This window comes from Anopheles nili, chromosome 3 (assembly GCF_943737925.1).
Source record: "Anopheles nili chromosome 3, idAnoNiliSN_F5_01, whole genome shotgun sequence".
NCBI lineage: Eukaryota > Metazoa > Arthropoda > Insecta > Diptera > Culicidae > Anopheles > Anopheles nili.
Window position 1 is genome coordinate 3,851,054 of NC_071292.1, and position 22,206 is coordinate 3,873,259.

At 47.6% G+C, this 22,206-nt stretch overlaps 3 protein-coding genes across 3 annotated transcripts; all 3 read right to left on the minus strand.

The window, feature by feature from the left end:
• Window positions 1–2,284: 2,284 nt before the first annotated feature.
• On the minus strand, window positions 2,285–9,391 carry LOC128726529 (eukaryotic peptide chain release factor GTP-binding subunit ERF3A). Its single transcript, XM_053820344.1, has 9 exons — window positions 8,895–9,391; window positions 6,424–6,615; window positions 6,205–6,351; window positions 5,777–6,125; window positions 5,419–5,692; window positions 5,246–5,332; window positions 4,984–5,160; window positions 4,722–4,890; window positions 2,285–4,634 (listed from the first exon to the last, which is right to left on the minus strand). The coding sequence occupies exons 1-9, from the start codon at window positions 9,244–9,246 to the stop codon at window positions 4,591–4,593; spliced, it is 1,791 nt and encodes a 596-aa protein (XP_053676319.1). The 5' UTR covers window positions 9,247–9,391; the 3' UTR covers window positions 2,285–4,590.
• A 2,060-nt stretch (window positions 9,392–11,451) lies between these two features.
• Window positions 11,452–14,786, minus strand: LOC128727318 (trithorax group protein osa-like). The gene has a single exon (XM_053821213.1). It carries the CDS (start codon window positions 14,782–14,784, stop codon window positions 12,889–12,891), a length of 1,896 nt encoding a protein of 631 aa, XP_053677188.1. The 5' UTR covers window positions 14,785–14,786; the 3' UTR covers window positions 11,452–12,888.
• A 2,607-nt stretch (window positions 14,787–17,393) lies between these two features.
• Window positions 17,394–19,439, minus strand: LOC128727781 (translation initiation factor IF-2-like; the record flags this gene model as incomplete). Its single annotated transcript, XM_053821724.1, has 1 exon — window positions 17,394–19,439. A coding segment is annotated over one exon (1,806 nt), but the record flags the coding sequence as incomplete, so codon positions are not given.
• Between the last annotated feature and the right edge of the window lie 2,767 nt (window positions 19,440–22,206).

The window sequence follows — 22,206 nt, forward strand, 5'->3', positions numbered from 1 at the left end:
GACATCATGGACAGCACTTATTTGTATCGTATAGTTTTACAAAAACATGCTATTAAAACATTCACAAGTTTGTCAAATGTTCAATGCAGAGTTTATCACACCGTACGTGTTCGCAGTTCGGTGCCGCGGACTTTAATTAAGCTTTTAAGGCGCGTCACACGCTTCAAAATGAAGAAAAAATCTATCCACTCATCGTTTTCAAATATTGACGATAATAGAGCAGCAATTAGCACATCGTTTTACGGTGACGGCGTCTTTAGTAACGCAAACATCATTGAGAGGATAATTTTGCCCCACAGACCAGCGTTCCAGTCTCGAGCAGATGTAGTTTAGGGCAACTGTTGCATGCGAATGCTTCCGCCAGAGCCAAAGTTATAACGAATGTTTCGCTCGATGTCATCCGACGTGCACTTCAAGTTCAACCAGGCCGGCTAGCATGGAGACACCGGAGACTCTCGAGATAGAACTGGAAGACATTGCAAGCAGTTGGAACATGGAAATATAAATATTCAATCTCAAGGACCATACGGACGTCACCAGACAGGCTTTCTGCTTTTCGAGATGGCCAACTCCAAAGGGAGACTGTGGCAACCCTGGGAGCGTTGTTGACTGTATCCAATCGAGTCACAATCTCCTCTCTTTTTTTAATCGTTTCAAATTATAACTGCCATTTGTCATCCAGAAAGCGTCGATTGCTAGTAGTTATTAGTTGTTAATGGGATAAAAAGGCTCATAAACTGAATACTTCTTCGGTTGCAAGCCATCATACAACACAGCTGCGTGGTATATGACACAAATATTCAATCTCCGTTATAAAAAGCTTTCCTCACGTAATGCCTCATTTTCTCGTTTCAAGGCGCTCGAATCACACAGTTGAAAGCAGCGCGAGGTCCAGCACTTCAATCGAGGTCACGTCAGTGATAATTCTTATCAGAAATGTTTTGCTACAATTGTTCAATGCTAGTCACGTTGTTAGAGCGCGCCGGATCAACGAAATGGCAGAGAACTAGAGCGGAATGGGATCGAAAATGTCATACCTCTCAAATAACCACCGCTGTGCAAATAATGATCCACACACAGTGCGTGAGGTAATCCGATCGTACGTAAAGCGTTAGCTTTCGGGTATGATTCAACTACACTTCGATCACACACTGGCAAGAATGACACTACTATTCTGTTGCACCTTGAGGGGGTTTGGTGTTCCCAAGGTGAAGGAATTTTCACATCACCAGACAAACGGCAGCAATTAACGCCCAAAGAAGCGTTGTAGCGAGCGGCACAGGGACGAGACACAGGAAACAAAGTCTGGAATGCAACAAAGAGCTACACACACTCCGGCTCTCGAACAAGCAGTCACGTTCTGCCACGACCGGCCCGTTCTTAACGCCAACGTTTTGGTTCGACGCGCAAACAGAAACTGAACGCAACCTGCGAGCAGTGTGACTCGCCTCTCGGCTTTATTATTACGCGCGCGAGTGCTCACATCCGTCCTTCCGCCCACTGCTGGACGTACTCCACGTGCTATGCTCTCCCCGTTCTACCGACACGGACTACGGGAAGGCGCAGATCTCCCCGGCGACGAAAAAGGGAAGCATGATGAGTGGTTGTGTATTGTTTACAACCACGTATGCTCGAACTCTTCCAGCACCACTGATTCTATGCGCCGGTGACGAAGAACCCGTATGTGCCAGAAAAGAGAATGACCAGACCTAAGGGGTGAAGTTCTCCCGCATTTATGCACGTACACACACTCACGGCAAAACATGACTTCACCGACGATCCCCAGAACACAAAGAACGAACTCCCTTTATCGTTCTCATGCTGCAACGAGCATAATCGAACATCGTTTGGGTGGTGCCAAGCGTAACTATCTGTTCATATCTATCACTTCAAAATTCACCGCCGCGGCTGTACGTCATATCGGTCAAATTGAGGGTCCGACTGCAATTAAGGGTGTAATTAATAATGAAACGAATAAAACTTGTTCGGTTGGGCAAGCAAAAGCGTGCTCCTTAGAACCGTATGTGGACCCGTTCGTGGATATTATCGATCGATCGATCGGGGCAATTTATCGGACCTGGCCCACTATTCGTGAGGTGTATGACGAACATAATTAAACGACCGCACGAAGGAGTTTCTCCTATGACGCAGATTTACCTTTTTGGAGAGAATTTTTGGTTGAATATAGTGCAGCCTAGAAACACGTGTTGCTTTTCATGCGCACTCGAACATGTGCCAGTTATGGATATGATGTACTTATAGATGACATAGATGAAGAGTTTGATTCCATTTTCAAAAGAGACCGCTTTATTTTCATGATTCATTGTATCTCGTTCTCTGTTTCTTTTTCACAAGTCCCATTTGCGTGTTTCTAGTGTCTCTCTTAAAAGAACGAAAAATAACACAATATGAACAGAAATGAAACGATACTAAACCAGACGAAAAGGAAATGATCAATATCCAGTAATGGTTATGCGCAACAAGTTTCTGTTTACCGTATTTTGATTAAATGTAGCGTAGGTTTTATACCGAAAGTCGTTTCTGCCTTTGTATTACGTTTTTTACCACCGTTAAGTCCTTTTCGAACCAGGGTTTATGTTTTAGTCTCCTTGTACCAACAGTTCTTGCTTCTGATTTACGTTTCTTTTGCCCCTGCTTACAACGACCTTTGATAGAGAAAGATAACGCCGTTTTACTAACCAACAGATCGACCGGTTCAAGTGTATTTGCTCTAGGTATGCATGCTGAACGTTCCTACTCTATTAACAACCCGATCTCTTTTACGTTCCATTTTAGCAGCTTCTCAACGTTGGAGAACAAAATTGCGCGTGACAAACGAAACATTTAACGTTCCCAAAATAGGTATAATGTTCACACATTATTATCGTTAGGTCTTAATCAGGTTGAACAAATCAATGTAACAATATTGTTTCACGAAGCAATATCTAATTCAGCCGATCATTCTGAGCTGTTAAAGGTTTGTTTTTGGATTCCATGGCTCAATCGGGGGTGAAAAATCCACTACTAGCCATCCTTCTTAGAGGAGATGTTTTTTTCTTTGCTTATTTCTTTTGCTGTCATTTGCATGCGTTGCTATGCTTCGCGTGTCCGTACAATTACACAAAAGTGAAAATTAAAAAACAAAAAACAATCAAAGACTTCATTAACAGGCGGCGACTTTAAAAGTTCTCTGCTTACAGTAAAGGGAGATGCTTTCTTTTACAATCGGCAACTATCCGATCCAATGTCCTCCATGCTATCACTTCACACCTTTGCCTTTAGCTGCTTTTGCTCCTAGCTCATCCAGCCATCGCTCAGCGAGATTTAGGTTCACCGCCAAATGCACACTGATTTTACCATGGCGCCTGTGCAAGGATTTCAAGCGTGCACGATACGTCCTGTGTATATGGAAATGATTGGCCGAACATGCGCACACACTCCGATACAAATACATTATCTTGTTTAATATTATTGTTCCTGATGCGTATTAGATGTTGCGTGCTCTCTTGTCCCTTACTAAATCCCGTGGTTACTGGATTCAACACACAGCAAGTCGCTTCGGTTCCTAACGCATTCGTTACGCTACTAGTGTTTTGTAGTTTCATTATTCATTCAGTCCACGTCGCTAGTGCGATCAGTTTTACGTTTGCCTGCCTATGTACTTAGCTAGTTGCTTCGGTTGACTTTCGTTTGACTGTTGTCCGTTTGAATGTATGTTTGGGGTTCGTTTGTGGCGTGGTGTTCCTTTTATTACTTTCTAGTTAGTTCTGAGTTTTGTTACCGTGTCGCCATTTCAAGCGATTGATGCGTTACTTTTTTGTATTTTCATTTTTAACCTGCATGTCCCTTTTCCGCATTCTTCATCCCTCGCTCTCTCCTGGCCCCGCTCTCTACCGGCATTCGTTCTCCCACGGCAACACTATCGAAAGGAAGCTGGGATGGGTGTAAAAAACGCCTGTACACAATTGTTACCATACGACCATATGGTTTCTCATAAGGGTTCGCGTCACTTCTTCTGGACAGAGACTAATTCGCTGGCTTGATTACTTTTGCTGAGTGTTCTTTTGCAATTGGTTCGTTTCTTATTTAATGTATTGTTTGCGCAAATATACCTATAATACGGACCTTAGTTTTTAGCTCATTTTCTCTCATATCGGAGAAACACCAAAGTCGGGATGGTTTAGGTCCGCCCCTGACCCTTACGTGGTTCTCCGGTTGTCTCGTCCACGATTGCACGAGCTCAGGCGATGAGAGTTTATGATTTGAGGATGTACACTATCGAGAAGTAGGAGCTGAGCACACATAGTCAAGAGAGAGAAGCGACAGAGAAAAGCAGAAATAGGACCCGATGTCCGTGAAATGTTGCCGGATAAGCATGGTTTGGATAAACTTTTGCTTCAATATTTTAACGGTGCGTAGCGCAACGAGGGGAAGAGTGGCGTAGTTCGTAGTTTGTTGCGCAATGCATTGGCTGATGAGTGTTGGTGTGTACGTGATTGGTATGCTGGATGATTGAAGGGCGTTCTGCCTGCGTTCTCGCTGCCAATCAAACTAGGTGTGTAGACGAAGGTTTGCTCGAGCTAGGGCATCTTACTCTACGACCTTCAGGACTTTTCCGATAGCAATAGTTTTATCTGCCAAAGTACAAGAAACAAAATTAAACAACTGACCATACTCCCATCCATCAGTTTGGTGCTTCCACCAACGAACCCGATACTCACTTTCATCTCGAAGCGTGAAGCGTCCCATCTGCGGGAATAGTTTAAACTGCTCTAAGCATATCAATCCGGAGCATTCAATCCTCATAATGGCGACCTGATCCTGCTTCACGAAGCGAGGCCTTGTCTTGGACTTTTCTCCCGTCTTCTTATCCACTAAACAAATAAGAGCCTGCAAATTGTACAAAAAATGATTAGCAAAAAGATCGTTTTAAAAGGCTACAGCAAACACAACAGTCATTTTAATCACGTGATCGATACATACCTTAACAGTAATTTCCTCTGCAGCGCAGTGTATATGCATCACGGCCGAATATCCTGCACAAATGATAGACTTGTGCTCTAGAATGACCACCTGTGCGTCAAAAATTTTGCCTGTTCTAATTGGGTTGGAAGCGTCGCACAAGACAAATCCAGGCGAAACATCCTCCTCCTCTATGCCCTACGGAAACGTACGAAACGTGAGTTAAACGGTGTAATGCGAGCTACAAGCATGGATGTACGGCTCCTCAGCGAACGAAATATACCTTAACTTTGATTTTAACATTTTCACCTGGCCCCACCGAGGTCACTTCTTCATCATCGGACCATAGCTGATCGACGCACACTTGAGTCTGAAATGTTCAGGTATGAACGCGAAAAATACGAATAAAAAATTCGTCGTTTATGAGCCCTTGCTCAGTTTTTACTCCATACTCACTCTATTAGGCATCACTAGCAGATTGGTACCCTTCTTCGCCACGCCAGATTCCACCTTGCCCATCAACACCGTTCCCATATCCTTGTATTTGTCGACAATGGGCATAATGAACGGACCGTCCGTTTTGCGATTCAACGACGGCAGTTCGTCAATGAACGGAATAAAGGCCGGACCCTGGTACCAGGGGCACGTGGAATCATCGATTGGTTCTCGCAATCCCTGTCCAGTTATGCCGGACACTGGCATGAACGTTAGATCCTTAAGTGGATTAAATCTGTGTACAGGAAAAAAGACATTAAAGCAAGAATGTTTACAAAACGCCACATACGATAAAATTCTCTAATAAAACCACCCTTACCCTAGTTTCTTGAGGTATGGTAAGATTTTGTCTTTGCATTCGTTGTACCGCTCAAGGTCCCAATTGACCGTTGGATCGTCCATCTTGTTGACCAGCACGACTAAATGTTTCACGCCTGCCGTCTTCGCTAGCATGGCGTGTTCTCGAGTCTGTCCTCCTCGATCGAAGCCAGTCTCGAATTCACCCTTTCGCGCAGAAATAACCAATACCGCTAGATCCGCTTGAGCGGCGCCTCCGATCATGTTTGGCACGAAACTCTTGTGCCCGGGTGCATCGAGGATGGTGAAATGTTTCTTCTCAGTCTCAAAATAGGCACGACCAACTTCCACCGTTTTACCCTTGTCACGTTCTGTTTCAGACGAAGACAAATACGAACATCAGCTGAATTTCCAGGACGGCCACTATTTGCCAATTTGCCGTTCACTCACCTTCCTGATTCGTATCGAGCGCCCACGATAAGTACCAGCTTTCTCGCGACTTTTCACGTGCTTCGCGTTCGTACTTCTCGAGTGTTCGTTTGTCCACCATTCCGGTAAGCGACATGATCTGTCCACCGATGGTAGATTTACCGGCATCTGCAAGCACAGGCATTTGGAAAATACGTTATTGACGCAAGTCATGCTTTCTAGCACCGATGTATAACTTACCGACATGCCCGATGAAAACTACGTTCACGTGTTCCTTTTTGCTTCGACTCTCCTCTACCTTCGGCGGCTTCTTTTTCGGTACTTTTGGCGCGGTTTCTCCGTCCACCTCGCCATCATCCAATTCCATTTCCTCATCCTCCGGCGTCAGGATCGAGTCCTCCTCTGCGTCCCAGCTGTCGAGGGGTTCACTTTCTGCGGTGCCGATAATCAAACGTGAAAGCCATTGTTACTGTTTATCCAATCCGCGTTACTGCAGAAATGAGTAAGAATCCGACCGAATCGAGCGAGAGCTGAACGATTGATGTAAATAAATGGTGTGATGTCCAATCAGTCACTACACACCTACGCATTTCCCTGGAATGCGAGAGCGAAAACTGATGCATATCAAGCAACAAGGACGTCACACCACCCACTGATAATCCCACTTGTTAGCTTGTAGGAAGCTACATTACCGTTGAACGTTAATTCCTCTTACTTTGCGCGTCATCTTCGTTTCTATGAGCAACCTAATTAAATGCCCTCCCGTGGGGGATAACGCTCAACATTGAACTGTTTAAAATAGCAATATAGTGTCGCAATATTGAACACGTTATTTGTAAACTATCTGAATAAAACAAACATTGCAAACTGTAGCCATCATTGTGCAGTCGAACAACACAAACCGGTGGCGAATTAGAACATTCGGCGCCAAATTTAGGTCACAGGACAAGGCACTCTTTGAGGGTGTTTCGTGGAAAAACGAGATTCGCCATCGATTTTTATTCAATCACTACACCTTACAGGACATTCAGCGCTGAGAATCGGTTTCGAATAAGACACTTGGGCATTCATGGTAGCTGGTCTACTACAGCATGCATGATTGATGTCCTTGATGATTCCCTGACCCACTAAGACGCAGACCGTACCGTACACAAAGAACTTTACCATTCCAGACAACTAAAGCCAGAGTCCACTGTCATACCAACTTGACTATACAACGGGGATAACTTGGATCTCAGATCAAAACTTGACTTATTTTGCAATCAAAATTAAAATTATATCAAGGATGACGTTATCGACTCGTGAAACTGTTAAACTCCTTTCGATGACATCATCATGACGGGTTTAACTGGTGCAATTTACTGTTGGCTAATCGGTTTTTTATGTTGAGGCCTTTAACACGCTAATAACCCAACTAGCCGTGGTATCGCGCGATTAGATAGAGGTGCCTATTCCCATGCCAGCACTTGGTTTCCGTTTTTACAACACCCCCAAGGCAGAAGTTGCATTTTCGATAGTTACGCTACTATACGTACCGATCCTACCACAACGGACACTGCAATACATTAGCTTCAGCTACTAACTCGCTCTCTAGAACACGATGTTATCGTCGCCCTACAGCACTAATAATCTACCGAGTGATGATGCGGCTATGCTTCAATGTGGATCTACCCGGTTCGGTGTACTGCATCCGTTCTGCTCAATAATTCATGTTCAAGTGCCAAGAAGCGACCACAGGCAGACGACGAGTGGAAATTCAATTGCGCCAGCTGGTAAGAAGGAAACCCCTGACTCCACGTTTTCGTGGGTGAGTGGGTGGGTGGTGGGCGAACACGTTTGTCGGGTGCCGCCACCGGGACGCATGGTTGGGTGCAGAAAACAACAAACTCGCCATTTTCCACTAACGACTTTTGGTTTCTTTTTCGGCTAATTTTCGTCAGCGACGAAAACGCGCCACCGCCCACAACAAGGACGGATACGGATTCGGTTTAGGGCAAAAAGCTCAAGTAGCGACGGCTGGCGTCTTCCGCTGCACCTTCATTGGATCGGTGCCCATTCATGAAAACGAGGCCAAAGCTCCCGCCGGCAGACCACAAAGCACCACAAGTCAGCCAGTGGAAATCCCCTCGGGCCAATTCGGCCCGTTGTATGTGCTCCCTCTCCCCCCCGGTGGAATGCGTCGACGAGTTTTCCGCCAACGTTTCAATGACGATGCACACGCGACACTCTAGAGAGAGAGAGAGAGTGAGAGAGTGAGAGAAGGATCGGAGAGAGATGTAGAGCGAGCCAGTGCAAACCGGTACCGCGAAAATGAGGACCGTTTGGCGGGCGCAGGAACTCGCGATCGGGGGGTAGGCAAGAGCGGAGGAAACAGCCGACAGCATTTTGACACATCATGCACGCACTGCGATCGTGGCCATGTGCGAGAGGAACAGAGCCCGAGAGATGGATAGAGCGAGAGAACGAATCGATGAGGCAGGAGTGCCACTGAACTACTATTTTTTTACTACTCCCGCTTTCCCGCACCCATATGGGACACCACCATCGGTCAATGAAGTCCTGCCGCACCCCTCTCCCCTCCCCCCAACCCACTCTTCTGCTAGTACTCGCTGCAGACGTCCAGTGACGCAAAGAATGCGAAGGATAGCGGCGATTCGATTGGTTCGCCTCCTCACGACGATACAAGGATCAGGAACAGGATGGATGCGTACCATTGTTTTCTGGCGTTTTCACCGGATCTTCGTCCCTCTCCATGGGCGTTGGGGCCGACGAGGACGGCGGAGTTGGCGTGGCAGCTGTGGACGTAGGTGTGGTAGCACCACCACCACCACCTGCCCCGCCACTGTTGCTGCCCCCGCTCGACGTGGCCGACGTCGGAGCGGCCACCGATGGAGCCGGAGCCGGAGCTGCGGCCGTAGGAGATCCGGTGCCTGCGGCGGCCACCACCGATGCAGCCGTGGCGGTCGATGATGGTGTGCAGAAGCTGGGTACGAACTCCACCGCGTTGACGTTGAGCGTGCTGAACTTGGCGCTCACCTCGTTGCTGTCGTTTTCCTGTGCCATTTTTGCTACGCGGTCGCCTGCTGCTGCTGGGTCGAAACTCACTTTCTACTGCCGTCTGTGGTGCGCTCACTGCACTCGGCTACTGCGATGATGGTTGCGGAAACTCTCGGCTGCTGCACACGCGGTGCCGTGGTGGTTGCGGGTTTCTTTCGTTTACTTTTCCACGGCTTACGCCTCGGCACGGGCCGGACGGTCTCACGGGGAGCTATTTTCGCTTAGCACCGGAATTTTACGCACGCACGTACGCACGCACCCAGTCACACTGTGCGTGCGTGCCTGTTGGCCGGGAAAAGCGTGATGATGACGACGACGACGGGGGGGCTGCGACGTTATCGCAATCGGTATCCCGGGCCTCGGAACGGGACACACACACACACTGCGGAGGGTGGTATCGAGTGGGCAAGAACCGAAATCCCGAAACGGAACGAAGGCGGGGACAGAGGACACACACACCGCGAGTTTCGCCCACTGCCGTCGTGGCCGCCGCCGCCGCGAAAAACGGAAAAATAATCGGAAAAACCTAGAGAACGAAACCGTGTGGGAAACCCGACCGAGTTCCGTTCACTTCGCGCTTTCCAGTGTTCGCTTTTCTTTTCAGAAAGTCGACAATTTCGCTGCAACCACGCGCTCCGCTTTTTACCACACTTTTTTTTGCTTTTTTTTAAGATGGCCACATAGACAGATGGCAACCATATTAGGTCGAGGGGTAAGAATGCGAGAGACTTCTTCCGTCACAATTTGACACAGCCCTGCTGTCAAATTCCACTTTTCAAAACTATGCTTCTTCCTGCGGTCATTCGTTGAGGGAAAATTAATCAACCCAGCTGCACTTTTACGTTTTTTCGTCTGCCCAATGGTTTTCAGGATTATTCAGCATTACATATTTGCTCTGCGCTTGCTTCTTCCATTACAGTTTGTTTGTGCTAGTCATTTGTCAATGAGGTTATGTTACACTGGTTCTGCACATGGCCCATTTGCTATAATCTTGCTTTGATTTTTTTTCCTGAATTTAAATCCTCCATCTAGGATTCACCTAATTTATCTCATTACTTATTATATTTTGTGCAAAACTTAGGGAATAATATCAGTCGGAGCTACACAATATAAAGAGGACGCAGTGACAGTTGACATTAAGGGTACGTTAAGTAATTCAACAGTAAAGCATTTTTGCGTAGAAATAATCACGATTTACACGTAAATCATATTTTTAAAGCAATTTAAAAACAATTTCAAATACAAATATACTAAACAGAGCAGTTCTCAGTATGATTCAATATGACATTAAAATGCAATCATTTAAATACATTCTATCGCACCAAGCATTTAATTTGCAAAAGAAATCTGCAACATAGGGAATGATGCTTCCAGGGTCAATCAGCACAAATTGTAAGAAAACAAAAATTAAAACTAATTTTGCAATTTTATTTTTAATGATAAACCAATCGTTTAAATACAATCGATGAACAAACGTCTCTGGATTTGCAGCGAACAGGTTCCAAATGGTGAACATATGCTGTAAGGCAGCGGCAAATTAATTATTTTGGCAATTATCAAGATATATTTGCTGGCTTAAATTGAAAAATAAAGTAAAATACTAATTGATTAGATCTTGTTTGTTTAGAACTAATAACTTGTCAGGCGCGGGGGCCTCGACTCCCTTGATTTAAGTATTCAAGGATGCACGTGCGTTGCCTCACGGAAAACCTTGTAGACATGCTTTACATGCATTCAAGGTAGCTCGTTGTTGCCATTTATTGGCCTTTAGTTTGAGCGTTGGACCGCTAATGCTACGGAAGACGAATGTTGTATACATGAGCAAACCTGCATGGCTGAAGGTGCGTAACGATGACGTCATATTCATGTTTTTTTGCTTTTCCGCGAATGCTATGAATCATTACCACTCGATGGGAATGATGCAGCTACTGCCTTCTTGCGAATGAGATGAATTGCATTAGGTAAAAGCGGAATCGCGATTAAGCTCGCAAAACGCGCGGCACCGTGGCATCTTGAATAACTTTTGTTGTATAAGGAAGAATCATCCTGCTAGGTAAAGTTTAATTACAAAGCACAAGGAACACTAGCTCGTTGTTCACATGCCGGAACATAAGCCTTCGAACGCCCAAATATCGAACATACTTACTTTATTTGAAAAAATGGAAAACGCTGTTGAAGACGGAAACTTAGAAACGCCACGTTCCAAACGGATTGCATCCAATTAAAAATTTTATTTAATTTTTGCATCCTACAAATATTAGGTGAAAAAAGTGCTGCCGAAATTAATAAAAAAAGCTATTTCATCTTCCACTTATTTTATCTCATTCCTAACGTTGCTTTAAAAGCACAATCATTGTTCCTTCTCTTTATCCGTAAACCATAAAGAAACAGTCCAATACAAAATTTACAAATTAACGCTCCTCAGCCATGGTTAGCTGGCCATGTGGCCGCTGATATAGATTAAAAGCATTGCATGCAATAGTAAAATACAAGTTACAAAATACCTCCCGAACAACTGAACGCTGTAAAACGTCAATGTAATCTAGAGAAATAGTGTTGGCCTGGTACTGATTGTTACGCCGATTATTATTGGGATCATATACTGCACCTGCGATCCGAACGTTTGCATAAAAGTATATCTCTTTTACCATTTGGCGCCACCAAATCCGGATGGATTTGTCTGTGGAAACATCGATACAAATAGACGCAAAAACTATTACTCTTACAATCTACCGTGATGTAAATTTAGCTGTATCATATCATTTACTATTGGTTCGATTCCGCTAAGACACAACATTCCCGAAAGATAGCAGGTAAAGTTAGTTGTTTCGGTAGGGTAAATAGGTTTAACATGTTCAGAGAGTAAAGAAGTCTTCTGTCGCTATATAATTACAGTCAAAATGTAACGAGATACTTTTCATGAGTCTTGAACTATCTGCGACTAAGAGTGTAAAGATAGAGAAGCTTTTTTCATCATTTTAATGGACATAGCTCTACGCCTTCAGACATGTTAGCCTAGGAGCGTCAGTTAAATGCGTATTATTTAATCTCGGTTCTGTTTTATAAAATCGTGAATGAAGTGGACCAGCAATGATTAACATTGCTTCGATAATTGCATTGCGCGGAAGGATCCTAACGCGTTTCGTAGAGAGACAACAAAGTCACCACCGTTTAGAATACTGGTGCAGGTTGTAAAAATATGAGGTTGGCCATGTCATGGTTCGATCGGAAACGGAAATGGGGATATACTCTCTTCTTTTTACCATAGTGAGACGAATATTAAACAAGGCTAACGTGATCGAAGCGCTAAATGGTACTGGTGTTTCATTTCCAAGTGGCAAACTCGTTTTGCACGTGTGTGTATATAAAACTCTATACGTGATTTTGTTGAAGCTCTAACGTCTTTCTATCCCTCTTATCTGGGTTCATCTGAGTTGTTTCAAGAGATTACACTTATTAAATGCCGATCCGACACATTGGCTGCTGAACCAGATACTATTGGTTGTTCGATTTCCTATAACCATAAGCAATGCGCATCATTCATCGATTTCAAGGACTAGAAACAAGAGGGAGCAAGTAGAAATTTATGTTTGCAATAAACCAGCAAAATTCATCGATCGATCCAGCGTTGGAAGTGGTGACTCACACTTAGAATCGCATTAGATGCCGGAAGCTTTCCGAAACTATCAACGCCGCCAGGGTTGTTAGGAGCGAGAAGGTTTGCATACTGGCCCCGCTCGTGTTGGTTTTCAATTGTGAAGCTGCAGATTCCGGTGGGGGATTGGGAACACTAGCAGCAACAGCGTCAGGAGCGGTGCCATTCGGTGCCAGGGACAGGGGAGGATGGTTAGGATCCAGAATAAACTGTCCGTCTGCCTCGTAGCGGCCGGGAGTAAACATCTGCGTCAAGGGATCGTACTGGCCCGATTGGAATATGTTCGTATCCGGGATGTACCGGCCGGGGGTAAAGATTCCGGTTGCCGGATCATATTCGCCCGGCGGCACGTATTGGCCTGTTGCGGGATAGTACTGGCCGGGGGGTGGGATATACTGTTTGGCAGTCGGATCGACGGTGGTCGTTTCGACGGGACCGGCCTGAACCAGTCCTTCAGCGGGGGTAACCATGGGATCGGTTCCATTCGTTGCCTGCTGTCCGTCGGTGGTGGCGTTCTGGTTCAAGATTATCGGAGCATCAGGAACGCCTGCCGGTGGAGCCTGAGCATTGGAGTTATCGGTCGTGCCGGGCATCGGAGCAAGAGGTACAGCAGCCTGGCCATCGGGACCTGCCGCTGGAGGTACAGCAGGCATAGCTGGAGCGACACCCGGAGCTGGAGCTGGAACCGGAGCGGCTACAGGGACAGAAGCAACAGGAGCAGCCGCGGCCGCTTGAGCCGGAGCTGCAGATTCCGCTGGAGCAGCATGGTTATGAATAATCGTGACACGCTCGCGATACTGCACACGGTCCTCTGGGCGAAGGGCATTATAGAGCGCTGATCCGGCTGCTCCGGCCAACAGGCCCGTGCCGATGCCGGCAGCAATTCCTCCAACTCCAATGCCCGAGCTCTGCGGTTTGTATGCTCCCGCGGGGATGGCCGAGATAGGGAAAGAAGGTGCCGGTGCATAGTTAACTGGTGGAGCAACGCCACCACCCTGGAAGGTGCCGTGAGGAGCTGCGAAACCTCCTGCCGAAGGATGATATCCGCCACCTCCGTAGCCTCCCATCGGTTGACCAAATCCACCGGGTTGTCCGAATCCTCCGGGTTGCCCGAATCCTCCGGGTTGTCCGTATCCTCCAGGTTGTCCGAAGCCTCCAGGTTGACCGAATCCGCCCGGTTGACCATGGACGGGCTGGCCGTACGATCCGGGTTGTCCGAAACCAGGCTGACCAGGCCTAAATCCTTGGTTTCCGGGGCTGTACACCGGAGGCGGTGCGTAGGAATACGGTGGAGGAGCACCTCCAGGAGCCGACTGAGTCTGGTGCGTGTTGTGCGTTGCCTGTACAGGATACGGCTTCGCGGCACTCGACTGCACTGGATACGGGGGCTTCGCGGCCACGGCACTGGATTGCAACGGAACGTTCTGTTGCACCGGATAGGGCGGCTTGTTGGCCACGGCACTGGATTGGTGCGGAACGTTCTGTTGCACTGGATAGGGCGGTTTGTTAGCCACGGCCGATCCTGCTGGCTTCGCCTGGCTATTTACGTTCCATCCGATGTTGCGCTGGTTCGAGGTGTCGACAGGAGCGGATGGTTTCGGGGCTGGTTTCGGCTGGTAGTTGCTGTAGCTGAGACTGCCCGGATTACTGTAACTGGAAGAGGACGAGCTGGATGAGGTGCTGGGTTTCGAGACACGACCTGACGATGACGATGACGACGACGAGGAAGATTTGCGACCCTTTAGCTTCAGTGCTTCGGTCGTCGGAATCAAGGTCGTTATGGCGAGCAACATGCAAATAGCCATCGCTTTCAGGCGTTTATTTTCGTAATATCGCCCCATCTTCAGTCCGTGTGGATGCACTTTCTCTTTCACTCTTGTTAATTGCATTTTCACCCCTAACGAATAGGGGCTTGTGACCTTCACAGACAAAACGCACTCAGAAAACTCTTATCAACACTGAGCGAATTATTCACCAATTGCCAAATATGTTTTACCACACTAGTCTCGCAATAAACAACAATGCTAAAAGTTAAACCTGATGCGTGTTACAGAAGAAAAAACACGCAGTAAACTGCGCCACCTCTTGAGCCCGCGAACGCAAAATGATTATTAATACTAAATTGGAATGCTGGTTTCGACCAACCTTCCATCTTTTATTTCTCTCTCGCTCTACTTTAGCACGCTCTCTCACTTACGCACTCATAGTAGGTGAGTGAGGAACAAAAACCATCTTGCCTTTTAAATTGTTTGAAATATATCGCACATCGATATAGTGATTGTTAAACGAATTTTTCGCCAATATTGTTTGTTTTTGAATAAAATTTATCCTTAATTTATGATCCCTAGGGTTTGATTCATTCTTTTTCTACCCGTAAATTAGATATTACATATAAATTGGTTTCGATTTATTTTCAAAATATGGGTCTCTGCATCGTCTATAGTGTTCAATATTTGACATAACAAAACTACCCCCTTAAAGTCTGTAGCAGCCCTGCAGCATAACTATGCTTCTACTATTGGTCATTTATTAAAAGAAAAGTGCTTGAAGTATTTGTTTAGAACATAGTACAAGAATATTCAAAATGAAATATATTATAAGTATATATATGTTTTGTTTCACATCGTCATAGGCTCAACAACTCATATCGTCATAAGCGGTTACACTTGAGGTGTTATTTGATGGATCAATAAGGGTACCGGTACCGATAACGCTACGGAAGGTAATCGTAGGCGTACGCACGATTCAAATCGCGTAACGATGATGTCAAAGTACACGTGTTTTTATTCGCATATGCTATGATGTATAGTCACTATTGCACAAGAATCGATGTAACACCACATGGTAATAAAAAGATAAATCTTATGCAGTAAAAGGATGTCTCGAAGCGTGTAGGAACTTGGAGGATCCGTAACCAAGTTTGGTATTATTTAAAAAAAGCTCCATGCTGAAGTTTATAAACGCAGTGATTCATAACACCCTTAGTAGAGAGTACAGTCAAAACGCAGAACAACCAAGTCAATCATGTTTTCGATGGTATTCTCACGGTCAAGAGAAAAGCCAAAACTAATTTCAATTCGTTTCCAACCTCCACAGCATCGGATCCTTCATGCCAAATTCGTCATATGCTAGTTTGCCCTTCGAAAAGGGGTGGCTCTCGGCCTTCACGAAAACTATTTCACAACGTGCCGAAAGCTTGCCGTGAGTTTTATTTGTGACGTCACTGATGAAACCGTCGTCACAGGCCCTACCTTTATTTTCGGATTCGAATGTAGATTCGCGCCCAACAGGGTGCGCCAGTTTAGTGAACTTACTCCGCCTTCGCTTGATACCAACATTGACCCCACGGCGTGGTATCGCGAATCGGAAATGACGATATCCCACGCAAGCACGGTGCGTCGTCGTTCGGCGGGATTTTTTCAGCTTCGCCGGAGACTTCGATCCGTTTCGAGAGTAATCGGTTTCTCGCGTGTCCACGCGGTAGTGAACGTTTACAACGAGGTTAGGTTCTATCGCGACTACTCGCCAACTTCGCGACCCACGACAGGGCCGTTTCAAACTACACACTAAAGCACGTGTTTGGTGCCAACAAAGAGCTGCCGTTGAGTAGAATTGTATTAACATTCTCCACTTTTACAGCGTGTGCGTAATAAATCAAAAGAAATTGCTTTCGATGAGGATTTCGCTGCTCCAGACGTGGCTGCAGATCAGCGTATTTGCAAATCGAGAAGGAAAACGATCGCTTTCACGAGATCACGGTAGACCACGAAGCAAATAAAACAACAACAAAAAAACAACCGTACTCACAATGCCGGTAATGCTTTGTTAAATTAGTGCATCACACCAAAGCGCTCGTTTGCTCGACTGACGCACTGACCAACGCGCCAAGGTTTGTGTTCCTGCTCATTATCATAGCCATGTGAATCAACAGCGCCGGGAAGGGAAACGGTCCAGTGGCGCTTCGTGCGGACGTCGATTGTGCAACGGACAATCCGATGTGCCGATGGATAACGTCACCCATCGCAATCGATCGTCAAGCGGTGAGGGAATGGGGAATGTTGGCGGCAAAAATTGAATCATCCGCCCTTCGAGCCCTACTCCGCAGGGCGCTACGCGCTGGGAAATAGCGGGAAATTGTGCGCGAACAATGGAAACGCCACGCGTTACGTTAACGCGAGAGCTCGGACTCGCGCAAAAACAATACGCGCGTTGGAATTCCTCGTGTGCGGATGCGCGTACTGGTGCTCAGAAAGAGTAGTTTTTGGTGGAATTCGACACACGATAAGCTGGACATGGCAGGGTGTTAGCATAAGCCACAAGAAAATACCTTAAAAAGGAGCAAAGTTGCCCGTTGTGTAGCAACCAAGTACACCGATCGACGGCATACGATCGCTTGTCAATAATCAGTCGAACATGCTTTCGATCGTCTCGCCTGTTCGGAAAGTTATTCACCCCCTCGAAACACGGAACAAAATTCAAAAACCGCTGCAAGGTGTGGTTGTGGTTTTAAGTACACTTATTTATTAGGATTCGTCCGAAAATTCAAACATTGAACATTCCGTGAGGGCTTTCAGTTGCTCGCTGAGCTATGTGCGATGTTCGGAAATAACGATTACGATACTAACAGTTACAGCAACAGGCAATACTTATTCGAGCTCGTACAACCGATACGGGCGCCTCGCGCGAACTACAAAACAGTAGTGGCACACAACAGTTCTCCCCGCTCGTCTGCGGTCTCCTACACCCGCAGGTACTTCACCACCAGTGGCAGAAGGGCGGCGATCGAAAGGGCACCCGAAAGGCGCACTGCTCCAGGCGCATCTCCACTGGCCGGTTCCGCCATCGAGGCGGATAGATCTGGCTGGACGTTGAGGGCCGAATTGCGAACAGCAACGTCTGCTCCTGAAGCTTGGTCTACTGGGGCACCGGAGGTGGCATCCGGCATCGGTGCCAGAGGAGCCATTCCCAGCGGATTCTCCGACGAACTGGTCGCACCGGTGGTGGTGCTGGTGCTCTCAGCTTCTGTAACTCCTGCCGCTGCTGGTGGAACCGTTGCCAATGGGGTGCCTTCGGTCGGCATGGGCGCTAGGGGAGCGTCTCCATTCGCGTTGGCCGGTGGCATTGGGGCAAGCGGTGCTTCGCCGTTGGGATTTGCTGGTGGCATCGGAGCAAGTGGTGCATCACCGTTGGGATTGGCCGGAACTGGTGCAGGAGTTTCACTGGCTGGTCCTGCGGCTGCAGCAGTCGTCGTCGTAGCAGCGGTCGTCGCAGGAGCTTCCTCCTTGGATTCCTTTGGCTTTAGCGCATCGTACAAGGCAGCACCACCGACTCCTGCGGCCAATCCGGCTGCACCTGCTCCAAGGATCGTTCCAATTCCGCTACCACCACTTGCAGGCTGCTCGTAATGGTGCACGGCCGTCTGTCCCGGATGTCCCTGATAGTGTCCTTGTTGACCCTGGTCATAGTGACCTCCGGGAGCGTATGATGGCTGGTGCGGGAATCCCGCACCCGGTTGCTGCTGTACATACCCTCCACCGGGCTGCGGTTGGTATCCTTGAGCAGGGAATCCACCACCGGGATGTTGCACAGGCGCACCCGGGAATCCTTGAGCCGGATGACCAGGATACGCCGGGTATGCTCCTGGAGGCGAATGAGCCAATCCACCACCGAATCCTCCCGCGGTTGCGTTATGTCCATGCGATCGGTACACGTTGCCCGCCACCAGCCCAGTTCCGGCCGCTCCAGCTGCAGCCGCGCCAGGATACACTCCACCGGACGCGGCTCCCGGAGCAGGATGTCCTCCAGGGACGTTCCATCCGTACGAAGGTTGACCACCTCCGTGGTATTGAGGTGGTTGAGGCGGTGGTGCCGAGTACGAGGGAGCAATGGGCCGTGGGGCAGGAGCTGGTGCCGAGTGGCTTGGGGAATAACTCAACTTGGCAATGTCCGCATTAGCGTACCCACGGTGTGCCGTTGGTTTCGTTACACGAGACACGGCCACCTTTCGGCCCTCGATCGCACTTGGGAGGGAAAGCAACAGGCAGAAGCAGACGGCCAGCAGTTGCTTACTTTTCACCGACAACGGTCGGTTTCGAACCACACGGGCAACCATTTCGCGGATGATGTTCACCGAAATCGCGACACGACTTTCTTCGTACGCTCGATCGCACCGACACCTCCACCGACACACGCACGCACACAAAGTCTTATCGAACCCGCAAATCTGGCCTTCGAGCAGAGCAAGCCTGCGGTCTGCACTGGGCACCGATAGCGCGGTAACTAATAATAGCGAGCTTCGAGAGGCACCCTTAGCTCGAACAGTACTCAAACTCGGATGGTGGCGAAATTTACATACAATCTCAGTGCCTGCCAACTGTCCCCGATCGGTGAGGGTGTAATATCTTTTCCCGACACACGATCGCGATCGCGACCGAAGCTTTTGAAGCGTTTTCAATAGCGCGTAATTCACACGTCCGCACTTCAGCGGTTGTTCACCACCAACACCACCGGGTATCGGGTGCTCACACAGCTGACTTCGGTCCCGTGATCAATCCCCGCGGATGCTGTTTTAGCTCAGGTGTGTTGCGATGTGCTCGGTCGTCGGTCCGGTTGTGAGCGGCAAATGGGACGCTGGGACGAGATACGACGACGTTATCTGTGAGTCACTGTACAGGAGAGAGGGAGGTAGGGAGGGAAACAAAATACAAAACGAAGAAGAATGCGATGAGAAAAAAGGGTAGCTTCACAAACAACGTTTTTGCGCCGCACTCAACCAGGCAGCTGATAATGAGTGGTTCCGCTGTGCCGAAATTTGCATTCCCTGCTCACTACCACCTGTGGTTGGGCTCATCTGTGTCTCGTGGGTCGTTTATGGGAGGCAAAACAAAAAAAAAAACAAAAGGCAAAAACCTCACACAGGCACACACACACACCGGGTTCGTAAGCCACGTTAAGCGTTACACCGCTCGAGTGATAAGCGCCGAAGCGTACTTTTATCGATGGACACCTTGAGCTGACGGTGTAATCCGATAATGATGGGATCTTCATACGGTTCCACTGCACGATTGTCTTACCTCGTTGCCCCGTTTGCTCGGGAAATGCAACCGGTGCTTCGTCCGCTCGGTACTGACACCTCCTGCTCGTTCGATGGTAAAACGTTAAATGGCCGCCTGGCGGGCTTTGGACGAGCGCACTCCAGCCGTTGCTGGCTCGATGTCCGCAAAGCAAAGGCACCACCACCACAACTAGGGGTGGTTAATTGCACGGATCAACTGCGAACGCCCAGTGTTGCGCATTCCAACGGCTACCGGTTCGTTGTGCTGGCGAGTGAGCAAGAGAAGACGACGCGCGATGTAACCGCTCGACTTTTGTTCCGCAGTCTCGGAGGTCCTTCTAGAAACCCGAGGATTGTTTGACCCTCTTTCGATTCAGGATTTGCGTTTGGTTTCGTCGTGTGCGTGTCGTTTCTTTCTTTGCCGGCCACCAGGTGGTACCAGGTGGAACCAAACAGACCCTTCGGAGGTCCTTCAAAGGACATTCGCACGACGAAAGCGAACGGAAGAAGATTGGGTCAAGCCGCGGGGAAAGCAACAGTGGTCTGCTTTTTGAGGTGGCTTTTAAGGCGGGTATGTCGTTAAATTGTAGTCAACATCGAGAAAAGAACGAACCACAACAGACGAGAAAGGAAATAAAAATTACGAAATCGCATGGCTTGTGAAGCAATTCTATTGGTAGCTCTAAATATACCACAGCAGGCTGTAAAAGTAGCCGAGACATACGATTACCCACTTTGCTCTGAATCAGATTGCCGGATGACCTTGGAACGTTTGTTTAGTCAGCTTTATTCCCGTTCTAATGCATAGATTCACCCGTGAAGATCGTCATTACATTTCCACACCTTTCCCAGCGCACAGACACATACGTGTGATGCATATGTATCTCGATGGCCGCTAATGGGATGCCGATGACTTGTGTGCGATTACCGTAATTTATCCATTATTATTTTCCACCGCGACGCCTTCGCAATTGTCATCAAGCAATGCCTAACAAGTAGCGGCCCTACACCGTTCCACCTTGTGGCCCTTCCTTCGAGGTGGAAATGAGTGGTAGATCAGAATCGATCTCTCGCAGCACCATTAGTGGACGCGTTTATTGCGCCTTCCCATTTCCGATCCTGAGCACTTGTTTGATTGCTAATGAAATGGGCAGATGACGACGTTTGGATAGTGCAGTGAAGGTGAGGGTATTCTGACACGGAGAGCACTTTGTAATGCTTCTTAGTTGACGTAGAAAAGAATCACGATGACGATTGTGAAATAGGAGAAAATAAGTGGACTTTGCTCAAGGATGACCATATCGAGCTGTTAGGAAATTACGATGAAATAACACAAAATGCCCCGTTCTAGTTGTCTCTAGAGCTTCGTGGAATACAAGATCTGTGTAATGTTCGTTACTAACTAGATTACTTCTAGTAGATTAGTTTTTCTCACCCCTTGTCTAGGAAAGTTAGATTTGGAAAGCTTTTTCCCACCCAATATATTTGTAGCGCCTGTTGCATAGTATCAGGCGCAAAAGCTTGAATCACTAATTCTAGTTGCTCCTTCAAGCGCAACACCAACCGAAGTTCGCGAAAAACGAATGAAATCAACAGGAAAGTCAAGGAACTGGAATCGTAAAAAAAATAAAGAAACTTCAACACTTTGTTTGATTCTGGCAACTCATTATCCATATTTTTATTCATCTCACTAGCCCTTGAAAAACGAACCCATCTTCGAAACAAGCCACCGAAGAGGATCCAATGCCGGCACGTTGGGCTTAGAGATCAGCCCTTCGGTTGTTCCGTTTGCCTGCGATCCACAGTCGGATGTTGGCGTTGCAGCCACGATTTGCCACAGCATTTCCCCGGCACCAAGCAGCAAGAAGAAGCACAACACCACAAACCACGAACAACAGAACACGGAACTTCGCTGGTACGTCATCGTGCAACGGCCCATTTGATACTGCGAGAAATCAGTTCCTCCACGAGACTGCACCGAGCCGAAGGATTGCTGGTTGTATTTGCTTTTCGAGGGCGATAAGATGTGGCAGGGCTTTTGACGCGCGTTGCCGATTACGGAGGACGGAGTCATCGATGGGACTAGAAATACGCCTCGAAAGGCCGTCTGCGGGCTGCATGAATGGCGCAGAGCGTCGCGATAAAGAGCAGAGTGCGGCTCAATCCGGTCTGGTCGCCGCCTCCACTCGGATGTCGATGGTGGAAGATGATTTTGAATTCCTTCAGCTTCTTACCATCCGCAGCTACGTGCCGTTCG

What these genes read in the sequence shown, in the direction of transcription:
- LOC128727318 (XM_053821213.1), bottom strand. Translation starts at nt 14,784, where the DNA reads ATGCAATTAACAAGAGTGAAAGAGAAAGTGCATCCACACGGACTGAAG.
- LOC128726529 (XM_053820344.1), bottom strand. Translation starts at nt 9,246, where the DNA reads ATGGCACAGGAAAACGACAGCAACGAGGTGAGCGCCAAGTTCAGCACG. An exon ending in AGTTTTCATCGGGCATGTCG is followed by an intron (nt 6,352 to 6,423) that starts GTAAGTTATACA and finishes CTGTGCTTGCAG; the next exon opens with ATGCCGGTAAATCTACCATC. An exon ending in CAGAGGAAATTACTGTTAAG is followed by an intron (nt 4,891 to 4,983) that starts GTATGTATCGAT and finishes TACAATTTGCAG; the next exon opens with GCTCTTATTTGTTTAGTGGA.